Source organism: Littorina saxatilis, linkage group LG12 (genome assembly GCF_037325665.1).
Source record: "Littorina saxatilis isolate snail1 linkage group LG12, US_GU_Lsax_2.0, whole genome shotgun sequence".
Taxonomy (NCBI): Eukaryota; Metazoa; Mollusca; class Gastropoda; order Littorinimorpha; family Littorinidae; genus Littorina; species Littorina saxatilis.
Window position 1 is genome coordinate 39969072 of NC_090256.1, and position 18984 is coordinate 39988055.

At 42.8% G+C, this 18984-nt stretch overlaps 2 protein-coding genes across 10 annotated transcripts in view; both read left to right on the plus strand.

Moving 5' to 3' along the window:
* The window catches only part of LOC138981922 (dentin sialophosphoprotein-like), a 70793-nt gene extending 68071 nt beyond the window's left edge, over positions 1-2722 (plus strand). For all 7 annotated transcript variants that reach the window (XM_070355086.1, XM_070355088.1, XM_070355091.1 and 4 more), the window contains one exon: positions 1404-2722. In XM_070355086.1, coding sequence (XP_070211187.1) covers positions 1404-1553 — 150 coding nt within the window. In that variant the 3' untranslated portion in view covers positions 1554-2722. The remainder of the gene's footprint in view (positions 1-1403) is intronic.
* Positions 2723-3303: 581 nt separating this feature from the next.
* LOC138981924 (dentin sialophosphoprotein-like) overlaps positions 3304-18984 on the plus strand; it is a 40945-nt gene continuing 25264 nt past the window's right edge. For 2 of the 3 annotated variants that reach the window (XM_070355094.1, XM_070355096.1), the window contains exons 1-7: positions 3304-3453; positions 4029-4165; positions 4618-4796; positions 6227-6351; positions 6844-7037; positions 16504-16663; positions 17781-17849. In XM_070355094.1, coding sequence (XP_070211195.1) covers positions 4085-4165; positions 4618-4796; positions 6227-6351; positions 6844-7037; positions 16504-16663; positions 17781-17849 — 808 coding nt within the window. In that variant the 5' untranslated portion in view covers positions 3304-3453; positions 4029-4084. The remainder of the gene's footprint in view (positions 3454-4028; positions 4166-4617; positions 4797-6226; positions 6352-6843; positions 7038-16503; positions 16664-17780; positions 17850-18984) is intronic. The other variant, XM_070355095.1, reaches the window with a different exon arrangement.

Sequence of the window (18984 nt, forward strand, 5' to 3'; positions counted from 1 at the left end):
TGGTTCTTATTTTTAAATGTGCAAGGACATTTCCACGACGAAGACTGTTTGCTTTTTGACTCACCTGAGTAATTGGTGAGTCTTAGGTGTCCGTCCGTCCGTCCGTGGACAAAAAAACGTTGAGGTTATCTCGGAAGTGTTTCAAGCTAAATCTTTGAAACTTTGCACACTGTTTGGGTTTAATGATCTCACGAAATGACCCCAGTGTGGTTAACCCTCGTCAACTTTATGGGGTCACAGCGGGGTCATGTTCATTTCATAAAAACTTAACGTTGGGGTTATTTCGGATGTTTTTGAAGCTAAAGCTTTGAAACTTTGCATACTTCTAGGATTTAAAAATCTCCCGACTTGACCCTAGTTTTTTTTTTTTTACCCCTGTCACATTTTGGGGTCACAACGGGGTCATGTTCGTACAATCTTTGTGTTGAGGTTTTCTCAGTTATTTTGGGAGCAAAAGCCTCCAAATTTCGCACAATTGTAGGTGTTCACAATCAGCAGACATTTGGCTTGTTTTGATCAAATTTCAGAGTCACAGCATGAAAATTGTTTGCTGGATAAGATTTTTACCCCTGAAATATCCACTAAGCTATCAAGAAAATAAGTATTGAGGTCATCAAGCTACGATGTCATTGTCTGATTTGGTCACAGCTTAGTGTCTTTTTTTTAAGTCTTGGCTAGACTATTGGTGTCAGAAATGAGGTCACGCAAGTGTCTAGTACACATAATTATTTTGTCTGGGATAGCCAAAACTCAATTTGGTCAAGAAAATTAGTAATCATTATCAATATGATTCTTGTTAGGCTGTATGTCAGGCTAGAGATGGTGGTTGGAAGGAGGTTGGGGCGTCGTTCAAGTTTGTATATATGTGAAATATCATTAGGGTTGAATAACTAAATGGATTGATACAGGTCACATTAGGGTCAAGTTTGTGTCAGTCAGTCGGACGTGAACGTTCTCTTGAACATTACGTTATGAAGCTGGAACAGATTTTTTTTATTGGGGGGGGGGGGGGGGGGGGGTGTCATTTGTAGTGGAATCCGCCTTTTAAGACCTACAAAACCCTGAGAAAATCAGGTCTTAGAATGGGTGTAAACTTACAGAGGTTATGATCAGAATATCTGAGAAAACAGGGTCTTGAAAATTACTTGTTGGGGGTCTTAAAAGGGAGGGAGTCTTCTATGGGGTAAGGTGGTTCAGAGAAAGGGGGTAACGAGGGCGAGTCGATCGTGTAAGCGTTCGCTTTTCTTATTTAATTTGCATTTGGTGAACTCAAAAGACCTGTGTGATGATGTTTTGAATATCCTGTGCCGAACATGCTCTGTGTTCTTGGTTTTCCCAATTATTTTAATCTTCCTTCCCCGTGCAGTCATATTTCATGCGGTTCTTTTGTATGCCCTGTACAGGCGGCACCTGCTCCCAAAGAACCTTCCGAGAAACAACTGGGCAGACGGCGCATGACCATCATGACGCAGTTTGGGGAAGTCGGGGCGGACTTCGGTGACGATAAAGCCAAGGAGAATATACCAGACAACATCAAATACGGAGCTGCCTAGTGGTGGAAACAAGCTGGACTGAACTTGCTTGTGTCACCCAGGCGAATACTTTCCACGCAAGGTTAAGCACTACTTCGGTGGTGATGAGGCCTTAGCGAACCTGCCTGACCGATGGAGCTGACTAGTGGTGCTTAGAAACTGGGCGGAACTTGCTGCTGTCACCCACACCAATACTTTACAGGCAGTGCTGTGCTTTTTTGTTTCGCCGAAGCAAGGCGGATTGCGCAGCAACAGCACAACTGATATCGTGACAAGGGGTCGTCCTGAGAGCTGGTTTTGGTGTAAGCGGAGGATTCTGATCTCGTTACCTGCAAGCCGAATATGGTGGTAGAGCAAAAATTGATGACGGACACGCACTGCGGAAATATTTGTGAGGTTTTCAATTTCACACGCCAATTTTACGAACTGATGTCTCGTGAAGAAAATCCCTTAGTACCAATGCTAGAAGTTTGCGCACAACTGGATTTCGTGACAATTTGCATGTCAGCTAGGCAAGATTGAACTCCAGGTGGATTTTGCAGAGCTCTTTGAACATCTTTCAGCCAGGACTGCGACTCACCAAAGGACGGATAACTCATGTGATGACAACTTCAAATGCGCTTTTTATCGCATAGCACTAGACTTTCTGAAATCAGCCAAAGTAACCCGGTAGTGCAAAATATGGTGCAGCAAGAGTGTTTACGGGCCCGTTTGCCGGTTGAGATCGCTTGCTTTTGAAGTCTGTGCTAGATATTGTATTACACTCCTCGAGAATGTATTTTCTCGTGTATAACGTGGACGGTCATTCCATAGGCCTCTTGGACCTTAATTGTGATGCGCCTGTGATTCACAGCTAAACTGCAAGTACTCTGGGGAAAAGGATATTGATGCCTTGTCAAGGAAATACACATTGCAAATGTAATACATGTTTGAATTAATACACTTCAAATCGAGAGTCCGAAAGGTGTAGCCTATTCTTCAGGAAAATCCGTATGTATGGTGACGATCCATTCAGTCATGACGACTTGTGACGCTGTAAACTGGTACCTTTTTGACTGACATTTGACGATGTTTTTGATACGACCTTTAACTGATTTTATTACCGGGACAATTTGTATTATGTGTCTCACTTGGACGTGACAGTTGTTGTAATGATTTGTGTGCATATATTAACATTTGATGCCCACTTATTCTCTTGTATGTTTTTGTTGTATGGCTGTCGAAACTGACATCGATTTGAGTCCCTGTGTCACGTCTCGAAAATGCACAACGTGCAAAGAGAATCAGAGGAACTTGAAAACGATATGACTGTGTGCGTGCGTGCGTGCTTCTGCAGGAAAGTGCGCGCGGGTGTGTGTGTGTGTGTGTGTGAGCGATGCATGTTAATGGAATTTAAAAACAAAAACAAAACAAAAAAACTATTGTGCTTGTATAATTATGTCTGTTATGGTGATGTCGATTTTGTTGTCGGTATTGTTGCATACAACGCTGTCGAAACACCTTTGTCTCTGGTCATGTTCTCAGTTTTGTTTTCTCACAATTCTAACACAAACACTAGCACACGCGCAAACACACACACACACACACACACACACACACACACACACACACACACACACACACACACACACACACACACACACACACACACACACACACACACACACACAACAGAACAACAGCAAATTCGCTTTCGCATGCACCATCACTCCATCAATCATGGAACCTGTTTTTGACATCATGACCTCGGAACGTTTTGCGTCATTTTCTCCTGACGTCATCAAAGTTATGACGGCAAAGCGCCACCACGCAAACGCCTCCAAAGAAGTCTTGAAAAACAGCAGTACCGCTGTTTTAATATTAGACTTGTTTCTCCGTGTCTGTGCTTGAAATGTGTTCTTGCAACCTACATCGTTGACAGGTATGTATTCGCCCTTTATTTATGACTATGTTTACCAGGGAAGTGAAGAAGAAAGGGCGCTTTCACTAAATTTTGAACTCGCCACATGACATTCATTTTTCCTGAGATAAGTAGACTATGTCCGAAATTGCTACTCCTACACAATAACCATGGACGTTTGTGCTGAACCAGAAGCTAACGGGAAAATTTAGATGAACTATGGTAGTTTTGATCGTTTTGCTAACGAGTTTAGCTGCCAATAGACGAGTTCACATTAAATAGCAAAACGTCATTGCAAGGGTTGACGCGACGATGCAGAGAGAGACATAGGCTAACGGTGTGTGAATCAATTGTTTCTCCCTTTCTGTTCTCTCTAATATACATGTTTGTTTTTTAGCTTTGCCCTCCGATTGTTTGAAAACGTCTGTTCGCCGGAGGGGCTCTGGACAGATTTTTCGAACGCACCGGTGAAAAGCGCTCGCTCTCTTTCTCTCTGAGAACGCGCGCGCGTGCGTGTGTGTGTGTGTGTGTGTGACACAGAAAGAGAAAAAGAGATATTTAACAGTACCTATTACTTGTTTCCATTGTCACTGTAGCCAGGCGAAGAGTGCGGTCATTTGAATGACAGTCGCTGGCTCAGATGAAGATGTAGATGAGGCTGGATGCGGGGAATGTGCTGCTGCTACTGCTGTTGTCGGGCTTCGTCGCTGGTGTGACAGCTCCTGTCGAGCAGGTAATAAATTTATGCGTTAAAAACTGCGAATGCGTGCTGTGATGTCTGCATAATTAAAAACGCCTGTAATTTGACGACAAGTATGTGCAAATAAGTCAATTGAATTAAGACACCAAAATGACGCAAATGTCCACTAAAGCAACACTCACTAACGCACCCTCACGACGGTGACCCTGGCTTATCCGGAATTGAGAAAGAGAGAGAGCGAGGGATTGGGGGGTGGGGATGGTGGTGGGTCAAGGAGAGACAGAGCGTGCATCAAGATCGAAAGCTTTGTGTGTGTCTGTGCGCGCGCACGTGTGTGTGTGTGTGTGTGTGTGTGTGTGTGTGTGTGTGTGTGTGTGTGTGTGTGTGTGTGTGTGTGTGTGCATGCGAGCGGTCGCTAGCTCGCACCGCATGCACCCTCTCAACAGGTGTTAATGTAAACTGATGAAGATGATAATGTTCCTTAGGGCTTGCCTAATCCGGGTGATGGAACGGATGCCGGGCCCGTCGTCCCTAAAGGGGATGTGGGCGTGTGCCCCGCCCAGTGCCAGGTCCAGGGGTCAGTCATGGTGTGTCACCACGCCGATGGCCTGAATTTGATTCAGCTTGCACAATGCGTCAACACCATGCGATCTCTCTCCGTTGTGTAAGTGTCTTGACGTGTCAATGCACAGTCATTCCCGTGTAAACGATTCGACTCACCATCTCAGATTGGACCAGGCTTTTACATGGGATAAGCCCAAACCTCCACTTGAACACATACCAAAAAATCAAAAGCCACTGTGCTTTCTGCGCAGAGTGAGAATGTGTGTTCATGTATTGATTTCTTGAACGCACATACGTGGCAATCTGCAAAATTAATTAATCAAAAAGGTCACCGTCTGCACTGGACGCAACCAGTGGGGCGGGGATGTAGCTCAGTCGGTAGCGCGCTGGATTTGTATCCAGTTGGCCGCTGTCAGCGTGAGTTCGTCCCCACGTTCGGCGAGAGATTTATTTCTCAGAGTCAACTTTGTGTGCAGACTCTCCTCGGTGTCCGAACACCCCCGTGTGTACACGCAAGCACAAGACCAAGTGCGCACGAAAAAGATCCTGTAATCCATGTCAGAGTTCGGTGGGTTATAGAAACACGAAAATACCCAGCATGCTTCCTCCGGAAACGGCGTATGGCTGCCTAAATGGCGGGGTAAAAAACGGTCATGCACGTAAAATTCCCCGTGCAAAAAACACGAGTGTACGTGGGAGTTTCAGCCCACGAACGCAGAAGAAGAAGAAGACGCAACCAGTGTATGGATGTTTGGTATGTGTTTAGGTGGAGGGGTGGTCTTTACCGATATAAAAGCCAGGGCAGATCTAAGGTTGTGAGCCGAACTGCACTTACGGGAACGACTGTGCCTTTAAGAAGTGGGAGTGCTTGGCGTGTGCTAAGCTAATCTCTCTTCGCAAGGATGATTCCTTGATTTCACAGAAAGAGGTTACTCTGTAACGCAAAGGCCAAAGCTGTCAAAGTACGCAGTTAGTGTGTGTATATATATATATGTAACATTTGTAAGAGGAAATACATACACAAACACAAAATTAACCGACATGACCGAAAGGTGAGCGATTTCGTTTCTGGTATTTTCAGTTTTAGCTCAATAACACTCCATCTGTGCATAGATAAAAGATTAGCATGGCAAATAATGCTTCCATACGAACTAGATGTAAACGCCTCATAGAGAATCATTTGATATCAATTATCATTCCAATTTAATTAACAACCGATGCGTCATTAGCAACACCAAGAAAATCCGGGATGTCACATGCCTGCTATAGTCAACTTTACTGACTCTGAAAGTTACTTACACAGTATCTGGATGATATTTACTATCACGTCTGTATGGTAGGTCCTGTTTGTGTTCAGAACTGCAATCAGAATTATTCATTTTATACGTTGAAGAGCATCTGGATGCATTAACTACGTAATGATGAGGAAGTATTCTCGTCGTAACAGCACGAGTGATCAGTAAACTTAAAGTTTTTTTTAAAGTGCTCACTAATTATGGCTACAATGCCTGGTTGTGGTTTTGTTGTCAGAGAGTTGCGGGCGCTCAAAGACATGTGCTCCTGCTCCCTTCTGGACTACGTGCGCCTGACAGCAAACGCCAAGGTCATCACTTTTTCGCCTACACCATGCGGAATTACTCTTTTAAAAACCTGCAGTACGTATCGTTGTGTTGTTGTTGGTTGTTGGTTGCTGGTTGTTGGTTGTGGTTGTTGTTGTTGTTGTTTGTTGTTGTTGTTACCCCCATTTAAAGACCTCCTAAAATCTGAGAAAACCGGGTCTTTTAAAGGCGGGCCTCTTAAAAGTTAGAATGGAAGTAAATTTACAGAGATTATGAACAAACAAATGTAAGTAAACAGGGTCTTTAAAGTGAGGGAGGCTTAAATCAAGGGTGGGGGGGTGGGGGGATCTTAAAAGGGGGTTCCACTGTACCACTGACATACTGTACTTGCGTTCGTACATGTGTGTGTGTGGGGGGGAGAGACTTAGACTTAGAGCGAGAGAGAGAGAGATACAGAGAGACAATGAGAGAGAAAGAGTGGGGGAGGTGATGGTCAGAAAGACAGAGACTGAGAGAGTAACTCCAGTCACAGTAGTCGCAAAGCTTCAACAAAAGCTGCAATCAAAGAACCTTGTTTGTGATGCCCAGTCCCGATGTTGCCGGACCGGGGTCAGAAGATACGACGTCGCGGTCTGGTGGCGGGTCTGGTGATGGAGCAGGATGATGTGGGCTGGCGCAAAGCCACCAAGCGTCACCTGTCCTGGCTGTGGAACAAAGTCAACGCGCTTTACCCTACCGCTGCCAGGACCAGATACCGAGCCCTCGTCATCAAAACTGTCAGAGTAAGCTGAACGGGGTTGCCCACTATCAATTGTACATTTTTAACATACCTATGTATGCCTCCAACCCATTTATGTGTTCGAAAGCTGTGCAAGTAAGCAATGCAAAACACCATATTGTGCTTGACCATTCATTGAGTAGAAAACAATCAATCCGCTCCGAATTTGTAATGGCTGCATGGGTAGAAACACTGATTCAACATTCGATCGTATGTACATCTATATATATATATATACGACTTGTGTCTGTGTGTGTGTGTGTGTGTGTGTGTGTGTCCGCGATGCACAGCCAAAGTTCTCGGTGGATCTTTTTCAAATTTGGAGACCGTATTCAGCTACACCCCGGACACAACCTCATCGATGAGATATTTCAACACGTGCTCTCAGCGCGCAGCGCTGAACCGATTTTGGTTTTTCTCTGGATCCATTCCCAGTAACTCTTCCTTATCTTCTCCAGTGTTTTCAGCTGCGTTTAACCTTCCTCCGTGCGGTGCGCCGGCAAAGCCGGCGTACACCCGGCATAACCGGGTCCCCGGCGCAGCCGGGTATTCGGCTCGACTTCTTCCCGGCGCAGCCGTACCCGGCGAAGCGGGTATTCATCAAGTGTATGTGAGTTGTTCTTCAGTACTGGTGACAGAAAGGGGGAAAAGTGGTCAAAATTCAAATCTCTAGTTTTGTTTTTGAAATATTGCTTTTCATAAAGCAGAAATACTGTAGTATCTGTTGTACATAAGAAAAAATCACTGGTTCACATGGTTCCTACATAATCTAACTTTTAAAGCTGGTTCTTGTGTGTCTGTGTGTATGTTTGTATGATGACGATAGGACCCGAAACGGCTGCACGGACTGAGACAGGAATTGCAGAGAATATTCTTTGCCACTCGAGTCGTGTCATAGGGTACTTTTGGAATAGCAAATTTGAAAGGATTCTTCAAAAAACGGCGGAAAACATTATATACCCTGTGAGCTATCGAGGATCCTCCCCGTCTGGGCTGTCGAAACATGAGGGCCCCAAAGGGTTTAAAATCGTGATCGTGATTGGCGTTTTTTGACCTTTCTGTGACCGTGATTGCCGAAATTTCCATTTCTGTGATCGTGATGGGACTTTGCCCGTGATCCGTGATGACAAAAAAATCAAGTCTCGTGATCGTGATCGTCATTTGTTTTCGTGATCGTGATGGGCATTATTGCAAAGCATTTTATTTTCAACGTACATTTTTCACAGCTGTATCACTCTATGATCCTCTATTCGTCAAGGAGCCAATCCCGATTGAAGGGAAGCAACAACACATTCAGAAATATGATTTTGACAGCGATTGCTTCCCTTTAAGAGAACCAATCACACAAAAAAAGAGATCCAATCAGAAGGCAAATTGCTAAAGTCTGCCAAACTTCATCCAATGGAAGGGCTTCGTGCAAAAGTTTTGAGTGCATTCAGTCAAATTCGAATTCGAAGATCAAAAATGGCGTGCAGCAGTACTGTCATCGAACTTCTGTTATATTTTGTGGATTCCAGCCAGACCAAAGCAGGCGGCGAGAATGCCTTCCTTGGTAGAAAGGTCAGGCTACGGGTCGGTCTTTCCGAAGACGAAATATCAAGATATGTTGATCTATGTTGCTCTATGACTGTTCTGAATGTAGGCAAAGATCTTGAAATTTGTTCAAGATCTTTGAGTTTGAGTGAGATCATTGACATTGTCGACATTGCCACGTCCGGCTGTCACTCGCTCAGTGTGACCTCGACTGGCTCGAGATCGAGTCTGCGTGTAGCCAAAACCGAAACTAGAATTGTGTTTTTCATCCCAGCAACGACGGTGGACACGCTTGGCATAGATTCTAACTGTCGCTTCTTTGCATTAAGCTTGGATTTATTTTAGCGCCTGTAAACTTTAATATCAACAATGGGTTAAATTCAGAAACAATGGCGGGGAGACGTGCTAGTTTGGGTCACTTTGATCCTCATGTCAAAGACGATCAAAGTCATGTTCGTTGGGGATTTTGTCAGGCATGCTACTTTTACGGTAATTGCCGGAAATCCGATAAAGCCGTTTTCAAAATCCGGTAAAGTCAAATTTATTCCGGTGAAGTTGAAACATTTCCGCAAAAACGATCCGTGTGAATATCGCGCAACGCGACCGGGCGCCGGTCTCAATGAAGCCAGCGCACAGAAGTGTTGTTTTCACCAGTTTGGAGGTGTGTTGAATGGTGGTGGGGGGAGGCTAAAATGGGATTTTTAACAAGATCACAACACTATTACAGCCCTGAAAATGATGCCCAGAATGCACCAGATTGCACAGATTTTAATTGTTTTTTGAAAAAAAAATCCGGGTGGGCATGCCCCCGGACCCCCCTAGTTGGCTCGCCTGCTTCGCAGGCTCAGGCTTGTGGCTTCGCCACTGGCACTGCGCGCTTCTTTCAGGTAAAACCAGTTTTGGCCTGTAGCATTCCTGTTTGTTTTTCAAGCCCATGAAGCCAGGCGATGGTGTACCTCAAATTGTATGGCAAAGTTGAAAATAAAGAACCCATCACACATACATGTACTTTAATTTCAATCCACCCAATAGTTTTTGAGAAAATGGGTTTACAAGATTTAGCTCTGGAAATGTGAAATTGTACAAGTATATAATTTATTCATGTGTGTGAGTGAGGGTGTGGGAGTTGAATGTGTATGAGTGGAGAGAGAGAGAGAGAGAGAGAGAGAGAGAGAGAGAGAGAGAGAGAGAGAGAGAGAGAGAGAGAGAGAGAGAGAGAGAGAGAGAGAGAGAGAGAGAGAGAACAATGAAAACAACATTCTTGTTACTGATTACAAACCATGATATGAATTTCTATGTGTGTATGAAAGAGAACTAAAAAAATAATAATAAAAAGCGCAACAGTTCTCACTTTGTGTTGAATAAACAATAGATCCAGAGGAGCGAATTACTGTGTGGTTGTGTTTACTTTGACACGTGCTTTCTGTACCTGCAACTTTTACCGTGACCGTGATTTGCCACTGGTGTTCGTGATCGTGAAAACAAAAATCAAGGTAACTGTGATCGTGAAAGCTAAAATTTCCCTTCCCGTGATCGTGATGATACCCCCCCTTTGGGGCCCTCAAACATGGTCTTGTTAAAAGACGTTTTCAAATGCGGCGGGGAGATACACTCGAAGCACATTTAGCGAAGTTATGTTGCCAAATCATCAAAGATCAACATTTCACAACACGGATCGATGCACACAGTCGAAATAGATGTGACTTTCACACGACCGGTCCGAAGACTACTTACTAGCAGACAAACACTGTACATAAAGTTCCCATTGTAGTTTCTTTGTAGCAGACTAGCAGACGACAAGATCTAAATATTTAGATCAGTGAGAGCAATCCGTTGAAGAACAGTTACTCCGCTTATTCGTCTTCAGTTAAGCTTATTTCCCCTGCCATAAGTTTCCTTGCAGATCTGCAGTCGCGTAGTGAAATGAACTAGTGTCATCGGAAGATTCTTCTCAGTCAATGATCAAAGCACAGTAAGTTCTATGGTGACAAAAGTCACTTTCGGACAACACGACGATTGACTTAATTTATGAGCCCAAAGGGAACAATATCGACAAGAATGTACGCATTTGACATTAAATGAAACATTCATAGACAGTTTCCAACTCACCAGATCTGCCAAAGAGCCGTCATTCGTGAAAAAACGATGATTTTAATCAGACAGGTATCGGAAACAAGCCTTGGTCACTTGCGTTATTCCTTCCAAGGCGACGTGACGGCGCCACATTTGTTTGTTTATGGCTCACGGGGGATAACCGGTCAAAGGCCGAACAGAAGCCGAAGGCCGCTCATGACACGTGTGAAAGCAAGTTTTGTCTGTTTTCTAGGTATTGTTTGATTTATGTCGGGATTTAAGGTAAGCTACTGATTCAGCGATGACTAAATTTGTTTCTCGATGCATAAAAAGTCAGGGAGCGATTGATATTTGCCCGTAAATAGCCTTCAAAGCTGAAAATGTCCGCGATCGAGCACCGGAAATGGCTGTTCGATGGGTTTTGCAAGTAGAAATGTGCTTTATTTCACCAAATCAGCTCGTATTTGGTGTGGATACGGGATTCTAGAGGACGAAGGAGTCATAAGAGGTGCAAAGAAGTGCTATTTGGGAGTAGAATAAATCTTCCGAGACAGTAGACAAGAGAAGGTCATATTTGAGAGATGCGCGTAGGCCGATTGTCTTTCCGACAAGCGAATGATACAGCAGATTAATCATTCGTTTTGACCAGAAACCTAGTCTCTAGTTTTTATGAATGAGTTTTTTAATTAAAACAATCACGAGAACTCTCTCGCTTAGCCTAATGGCTGTTCGATGGGTTTCGCAAGTAGAAATGTGCTTTATTTCACCAAATCAGCTCGTATTTGACATCGGTTTGGTATATATATATATTTTTTCTAATCCTACCGCGAACTGGATAGCAGACGCGGCACGACTGTTGCACCACACTTTGAAGTAATCCCACACTTTGAAGTAAATTACTTCAAAGTGTGGGGATGTGCCCCACACTTTGAAGTAAACCCATTTTTTACTTCAAAGTGTGGGGGGATCTTCCCACACTTTGAAGTAAACTCAGTTTTTACTTCAAAGTGTGGGGGGATCTTCCCACACTTTGAAGTAACTTACTTCAAAGCGTGGGACTTTTGCATCGCCTGTTTGAGCCTGATGATTTTGTCAAAAAAATGGCAAAGTCTTTTGGATGAGTGAACAGAAAAAGTGAGCGAGCCAAGAAACATAATGATGTTTGTTATCAGGCTTTAAGCAATGTCCCATTGTTGAGTGTGACGAAAACTCGTGATGACGATTTTAAAACATGTTGGGTCACGCATGGTCCAATCTTACATGGTCCAACCTTACATGGTCCGACCTTACATGGTCCAATCTTACATGGTCCAATCTTACATGGTCCAACCTTACATGGTCCAATCTTACATGGTCCAACCTTACATGGTCCAATCTTACATGGTCCAATCTTACATGGTCCAACCTTGCATGGTCCAACCTTGCATGGTCCAACCTTGCATGGTCCAATCTTACATGGTCCAACCTTACATGGTCCAACCTTACATGGTCCAATATTACATGGTCCAATATTACATGGTCCAACCTTACATGGTCCAATCTTACATGGTCCAACCTTACATGGTCCAACCTTACATGGTCCAATCTTACATGGTCCAACCTTACATGGTCCAGCCTTACATGGTCCAATCTTACATGGTCCAACCCTACATGGTCCAATCTTACATGGTCCAATCTTACATGGTCCAATATTACATGGTCCAACCTTATATGGTCCAACCTTACATGGTCCAACCTTACTTGATCCACTCTTACATGGTCCAATCTTACATGGTCCAATCTTACATGGTCCAATAATATATATGGACCATGTAAGATTGGACCATGTAAGGTTGGACCATGTAAGGTTGCACCATGTAAGGTTGGACCATGTAAGGTTGGACCATGTAAGATTGGACCATGCGTGACCCAACATGTTATAAAATCGTCACCACGAGTTTTCGTCACACTCAACAATGGGACATTGCTTAAAGCCTGATAACAAACATCACTATGTTTCTTGGCTCGCTCACTTTTTCTGTTCATTCATCCAAAAGACTTTGCCATTTTTTTTTGACAAAATCATCAGGCTCAAACAGGCGATGCAAAATTCCCACACTTTGAAGTAAGTTACTTCAAAGTGTGGGAAGATCCCCCCACAATTTGAAGTAAAAACTGAGTTTACTTCAAAGTGTGGGAAGATCCCCCCACACTTTGAAGTAAAAAATGGGTTTACTTCAAAGTGTGGGGCACATCCCCACACTTTGAAGTAATTTACTTCAAAGTGTGGGATTACTTCAAAGTGTGGTGCAACAGTCGTGCCGCGTCCGCTATCCAGTTCGCGGTAGGATTAGAAAAAATATATATATATATACCAAACCGATGTCAAATACGAGCTGATTTGGTGAAATAAAGCACATTTCTACTTGCGAAACCCATCGAACAGCCATTAGGCTAAGCGAGAGAGTTCTCGTGATTGTTTTAATTAAAAAAACTCATTCATAAAAACTAGAGACTAGGTTTCTGGTCAAAACGAATGATTAATCTGCTGTATCATTCGCTTGTCGGAAAGACAATCGGCCTACGCGCATCTCTCAAATATGACCTTCTCTTGTCTACTGTCTCGGAAGATTTATTCTACTCCCAAATAGCACTTCTTTGCACATCTTATGACTCCTTCGTCCTCTAGAATCCCGTACCCACACCAAATACGAGCTGATTTGGTGAAATAAAGCACATTTCTACTTGCAAAACCCATCGAACAGCCATTTCCGGCGCTCGATCGCGGACATTTTCAGCTTTGAAGGCTATTTACGGGCAAATATCAATCGCTCCCTGACTTTTTATGCATCGAGAAACAAATTTAGTCATCGCTGAATCAGTAGCTTACCTTAAATCCCGACATAAATCAAACAATACCTAGAAAACAGACAAAACTTGCCTTCACACGTGTCATGAGCGGCCTTCGGCTTCTGTTCGGCCTTTGACCGGTTATCCCCCGTGTGGCTGTTTATCGCGAAACAACACAGTTGAAATTTGTGTGTAAAATACCACAAATTTGTTGTGAATCAGTTCGTCATCTGCGTTTCGATTGTAATTAAGTCAGATTGGAGTTACTTTGAATCGAAGGCGAGGGTAACCTGCGTTATTTGTGGGACATCGTCAACAAATTTGATTGCAATATTTTATACAGAAAGTAAATTTCAATGATTCTGGCTCAGACTTGTAGATCTGTTATGCAGTGTGTTGGTAGTGTATCTGCTTTTCTGCTATGAAGCTCATTTGGAGTGATACGCTGATCGAAGTGGGGTACCCTATGTGGGACATCAGCCGTATGCAGATTACGCATCAGAACACTCTCGCATTTCACAAAGACAACAATAATTTGCAACATTTCAAGAACTGCATCAGTTTTATTAGATACTATTTCAACAACAACAGCACAAACACGACTATTATCAACAACACAGAACGGGAGGTAAGTCTTCAAAGACGCACCAAGTGTGCGTTCCCGTTTTTGGACGCCATTTTTGCTGGCATTTTCACAGTAAATCTTAATATTTCCATATCTATTGAATGATTTTGGTATTTTCTTTGATTGTGCCGATTCTCCTATCTCTCTGGCATGTACTGGGTGCTTTGTGACCAGTTTCTCCCCTAGACTGTATTGAAAAATGCGTCCGTGTGAGCTGACCCCCACTTGTGACCAGTAGCAAAGAACAACTCATATATATTGCGATTACGTTTTGCTGGTGTTCTTTCGTCACCGGGAATAAAGGAAGACTGATGTGTGTTTTTATATTTAGTCAAGTTTTGACTAAATATTTTAACATCGAGGGGGAATCGAAACGAGGGTCGTGGTGTATGTGCGTGTGTCTGTCTGTCTGTGTGTGTGTGTGTGTAGAGCGATTCAGACTAAACTACTGGACCGATCTTTATGAAATTTGACATGAGAGTTCCTGGGTATGAAATCCCCGAACGTTTTTTTCATTTTTTTGATAAATGTCTTTGATGACGTCATATCCGGCTTTTCGTGAAAGTTGAGGCGGCACTGTCACGCCCTCATTTTTCAACCAAATTGGTTGAAATTTTGGTCAAGTACTCTTCGACGAAGCCCGGGGTTCGGTATTGCATTTCAGCTTGGTGGCTTAAAAATTAATTAATGACTTTGGTCATTAAAAATCTGAAAATTGTAAAAAAAAATAAAAATTTATAAAACGATCCAAATTTACGTTTATCTTATTCTCCATCATTTGCTGATTCCAAAAACATATAAATATGTTATATTCGGATTAAAAACAAGCTCTGAAAATTAAATATATAAAAATTATTATCAAATTTTTTTTTTCGAAATCAATTTAAAAACACTTTCATCTTATTCCTTGTCGGTTCCTGATTCCAAAAATATATAGATATGATATGTTTGGATTAAAAACACGCTCAGAAAGTTAAAACGAAGAGAGGTACAGAAAAGCGTGCTATGCAGCATAGCGTAACCACTACCCCGCTCTTCTTGTCAATGTCACTGCCTATGCCGTGAGCGGTGGACCACGAGTATACGGTCTTGCTGCGTTGCATTGCGTTCAGTTTCATTCTGTGAGTTCGACAGCTACTCATAGACCAAATAGCCTGGACCGCCAACTCGTCACGTGACCCTTCGAGGTTACGACGCTCGACTTTCACAGGGGCGCTTAGCGTCCGGTTTGAAAGACAGTGAAAAGAAAGCACGCTCCAGTTATTTGTGACAATGGGAGGTGACAATGAACTGGATTTTCCAAAACTCCAAACTAAACTTAACAAAACTCATCGAAAAACATGTTCCATATGCACTTTAGCTGAGTTTATTTTAGCATTTTCAGAACTTACCTCGGCAACTTCGTCCATGTTTACAATCGACACCGGATATGACATCCCCCTGATTTCTGAAAGGCCAAGAAGAGCGGGGTAGTAGTTGCGCTGAGAAGGATAGCACGCTTTTCTGTACCTCTCTTCGTTCCTAAATGCGAGGGGCCGCTACCTCGTAATAGAGAGAAAGAGCGGAGAGAGAGCTAGTTGGCGGTCCAGGATAACTGGTCTATGAGCTACTTGACTAAATATTGTATTTTCGCCTTACGCGACTTGTTTCAGTTTAGGATTACTCGGGCCGATTTCTCAAAGGTGGTAGAATCTGCTTTCTTGGGCTTTCAACAGTTCCCTTCAATTTTCTACGTATCCTATATACCTTTCAAGTGATATTTAAAATAGGCCAAACCAACCCATCTCCTCCTAAAATAGCGCTCATTTGATTGAGATGTCCACCTTCTTGCATCTCCTGGTTCCCACACTATAGCACAGAATGATGCACAGGCTTGTGTTCGAAAGTTTTACAAAAGGCTGTCAGCTTTATTCTCAGGTCTGCAGGGGTAACCACGGCGTTGGAGAAGAAGATAACGACGGAGAAGAAGAAAAAGGAGAACAAGAAGATAGTCTTACTCCAAAAAGTCACTATAATAGTATAAACTCTGTAGTCTGAAAGCAATTCCTATAGTCCACCGCCTGTCACCCCTTCCTTAATCGCATCGCCGCGTCGATTTGCACTGGCCCTATAGCTTCGCATCGACGTCCGTGTTACCACCGAATTACATTAATACAATTTCCTGTCTGGCCCTATAGCTTCGCATCGACGTCGGTGTTACCACCGATTTACATGTCATTAATACAATTTCCTGTCTTCAAAAGGGGGTTCATACAAAAATCTCAGGTGTTAAAAACTTTGAGAGCCATTTTCGTGTGCACATCATACTGTAGTTTGTCTGAAACCAGTTATGAAGATAAGTTCCATTTATTTGCCAGTTGTTCCGAGTGGTTGCTTGCTCACCTGTTCCTTTATTCTTTTCCCCATGCAGTCTGTTTACTGGAAGGAGGGTGGGGTAAAACCTGGGGGCGAGGACCGCATCCTACCTTTTATGGTGTACAAGGACGGTCACATGGGCCCGCTGTACGGGGGAGGACGCATGGGCTGGTTTCCCGTACACGACTTCCAGCCATCTATACAAGCTGCTATGAGTAAGTCACTTTTTTGCTGTGCGTTTGTTAAAAAACACAACTGACCACTTCATTGATACGAGCGGACCTCGCCTGATAGTTGTGTTGATAAATACTGAGCTGAACTTTTTGAAGTATCGTACACAATCGAAAAAAAGGATATATCACCCAATGTCAATAAGAAGCGACCAATAGATTTTGAAAAGTCCCCCCCCCCCCCCCCTGAAAGTGTGGCTTTTTTGTTCAATATTAGTGTTCTTGTGTAGCTTTAACCGTTCATAGGATAACGGATGCCTGTCGTGATTTAGAAAAAGACGTTTAGTCGTACTAGAGCGCTTGCATTTCACTTCACGACAGAGCCAGGAATCAGGATGGCCCTGTCAATATTGTTTTGTAGTATGTATGCTCCTGTAGGCGAAAATCATACCACAAGTTACAACACATTGTTTCTCTTTTAATAGAAAAAGCCTGTATCGTAGATTACGGTTACGGAACCCCCCTCAAGTCTATTATTTTTCTTTTAATTGTCTATTCGGACGCACCTCCGCAGTAAGCAAAGCCCTGTTTATAAAATACAAACTTTTGAAGGTTGTTTAAGGGATATGCGTGTGCATAACGGCCCTCAAAATGGGATCAAATTATATTCCCGAAAGACGTTACTGCTTTTGGGCCTTTTTTCCCGGATATTTTCTTTTAGCCATGTTGTCGATGCAAAAGGACTTCCTTCTGCACAAAATTGACCGCAGCAAGAGCAAGATTGTGTCATTTGAAATGATAGTGCATGTGATCAGAAAGAGCTTGTCTGTATTTATTTTTTTAATAAATTCATTTTCTTCAAACGTACGCCCGGTGTCACGAACTGAAAACTCTGCTGAACAATCCCTCTCAATGCTGTCAATACGCATGCGCCAATCTTGGACTTAAAAAATGCGACCCTTTGGCCGAACGAACCATGGGATAGGGTTAGGATTAGGGTTAGGGTTAGGGTTAGGGTTAGTTTGTTCACGACTTGATTAATCTCCCCATGTTAGCGCATGCGCATTGACCGCATTGAGAGGGATTGTTCAGGCAGAGTTTTCAGTTCGTGACACCGTACAGTAACGTAGATGACGTGTTAAGTAGTATTTATTGCTCTCAGGACTAGGAGATACAAGGAATTCACATGCATTGCTGCGCCGGAGTTGGCTCCTGATCGACGATAGCGGAGGTGAGAAAAGTTTAACTTTTACATCTTTTGTTATTAGCTGCAGGACACCCGGTTAACGAAAGACTGAAATAGTCGCTTCTTATTGACATTGAGCGATATAATATACATGTTCTCTGGTTTACAATTGTGTGTGTCAGATAAGGCACATGCAACTTGTTGACGCTGGAAAATATGTCAAATGGGTCCGGCTTACAGCCTGGACAAATAGGACCCCAGCTTGATCATTGTTTTCTTCATTTTTTCCTTGTCCGTTGTCTAGTTTGCTTCAATTTCTTTTTTTCATTACATTTAGTCAAGTTTTGACTAAATGTTTTAACGTAGAGGGGGGAATCGAGACGAGGGTCGTGGTGTATGTGCGTGTGTGTGTGTGTCTGTGTGTGTGTGTGTGTGTGTAGAGCGATTCAGACTAAACTACTGGACCGATCTTTATGAAATTTGACATGAGAGTTCCTGGGTATGATATCCCCATACGTTTTTTTCATTTTTTTGATAAATGGCTTTGATGACGTCATATCCGGCTTTTCGTGAAAGTTGAGGCGGCACTGTCACGCCCTCATTTTTCAACCAAATTGGTTGAAATTTTGGTCAAGTTATCTTCGACGAAGCCCGGACTTCGGTATTGCATTTCAGCTTGGTGGCTTAAAAATTAATTAATGACTTTGGTCATTAAAAATCTGAAAATTGTAAAAAAAATATTTTTTGTATAAAACGATCCAAATTTACGTTCATCTCATTCTCCATCATTTGCTGATTCCGAAAACATATAAATATGTTATATTTGGATTAAAAACAAGCTCTGAAAATTAAATATATAAAAATTATTATCAAAATTAATTTGCCGAAATCAATTTAAAAACACTTTCACCTTATTTCTTGTCGGTTTCTGATTCCAAAAACATATAGATATGATATGTTTGGATTAAAAACACGCTCAGAAAGTTAAAACGAAGAGAGGTACAGAAAAGCGTGCTATCATTCTCAGCGCAACTACTACCCCGCTCTTCTTGTCAATGTCACTGCCTTTGCCGTGAGCAGTGGACTGACGATGCTACGAGTACACGGTCTTGCTGCATTGAATTGCGTTCAGTTTCATTCTGTGAGTTCGACAGCTACTTGACTAAATGTTGTATTTTCG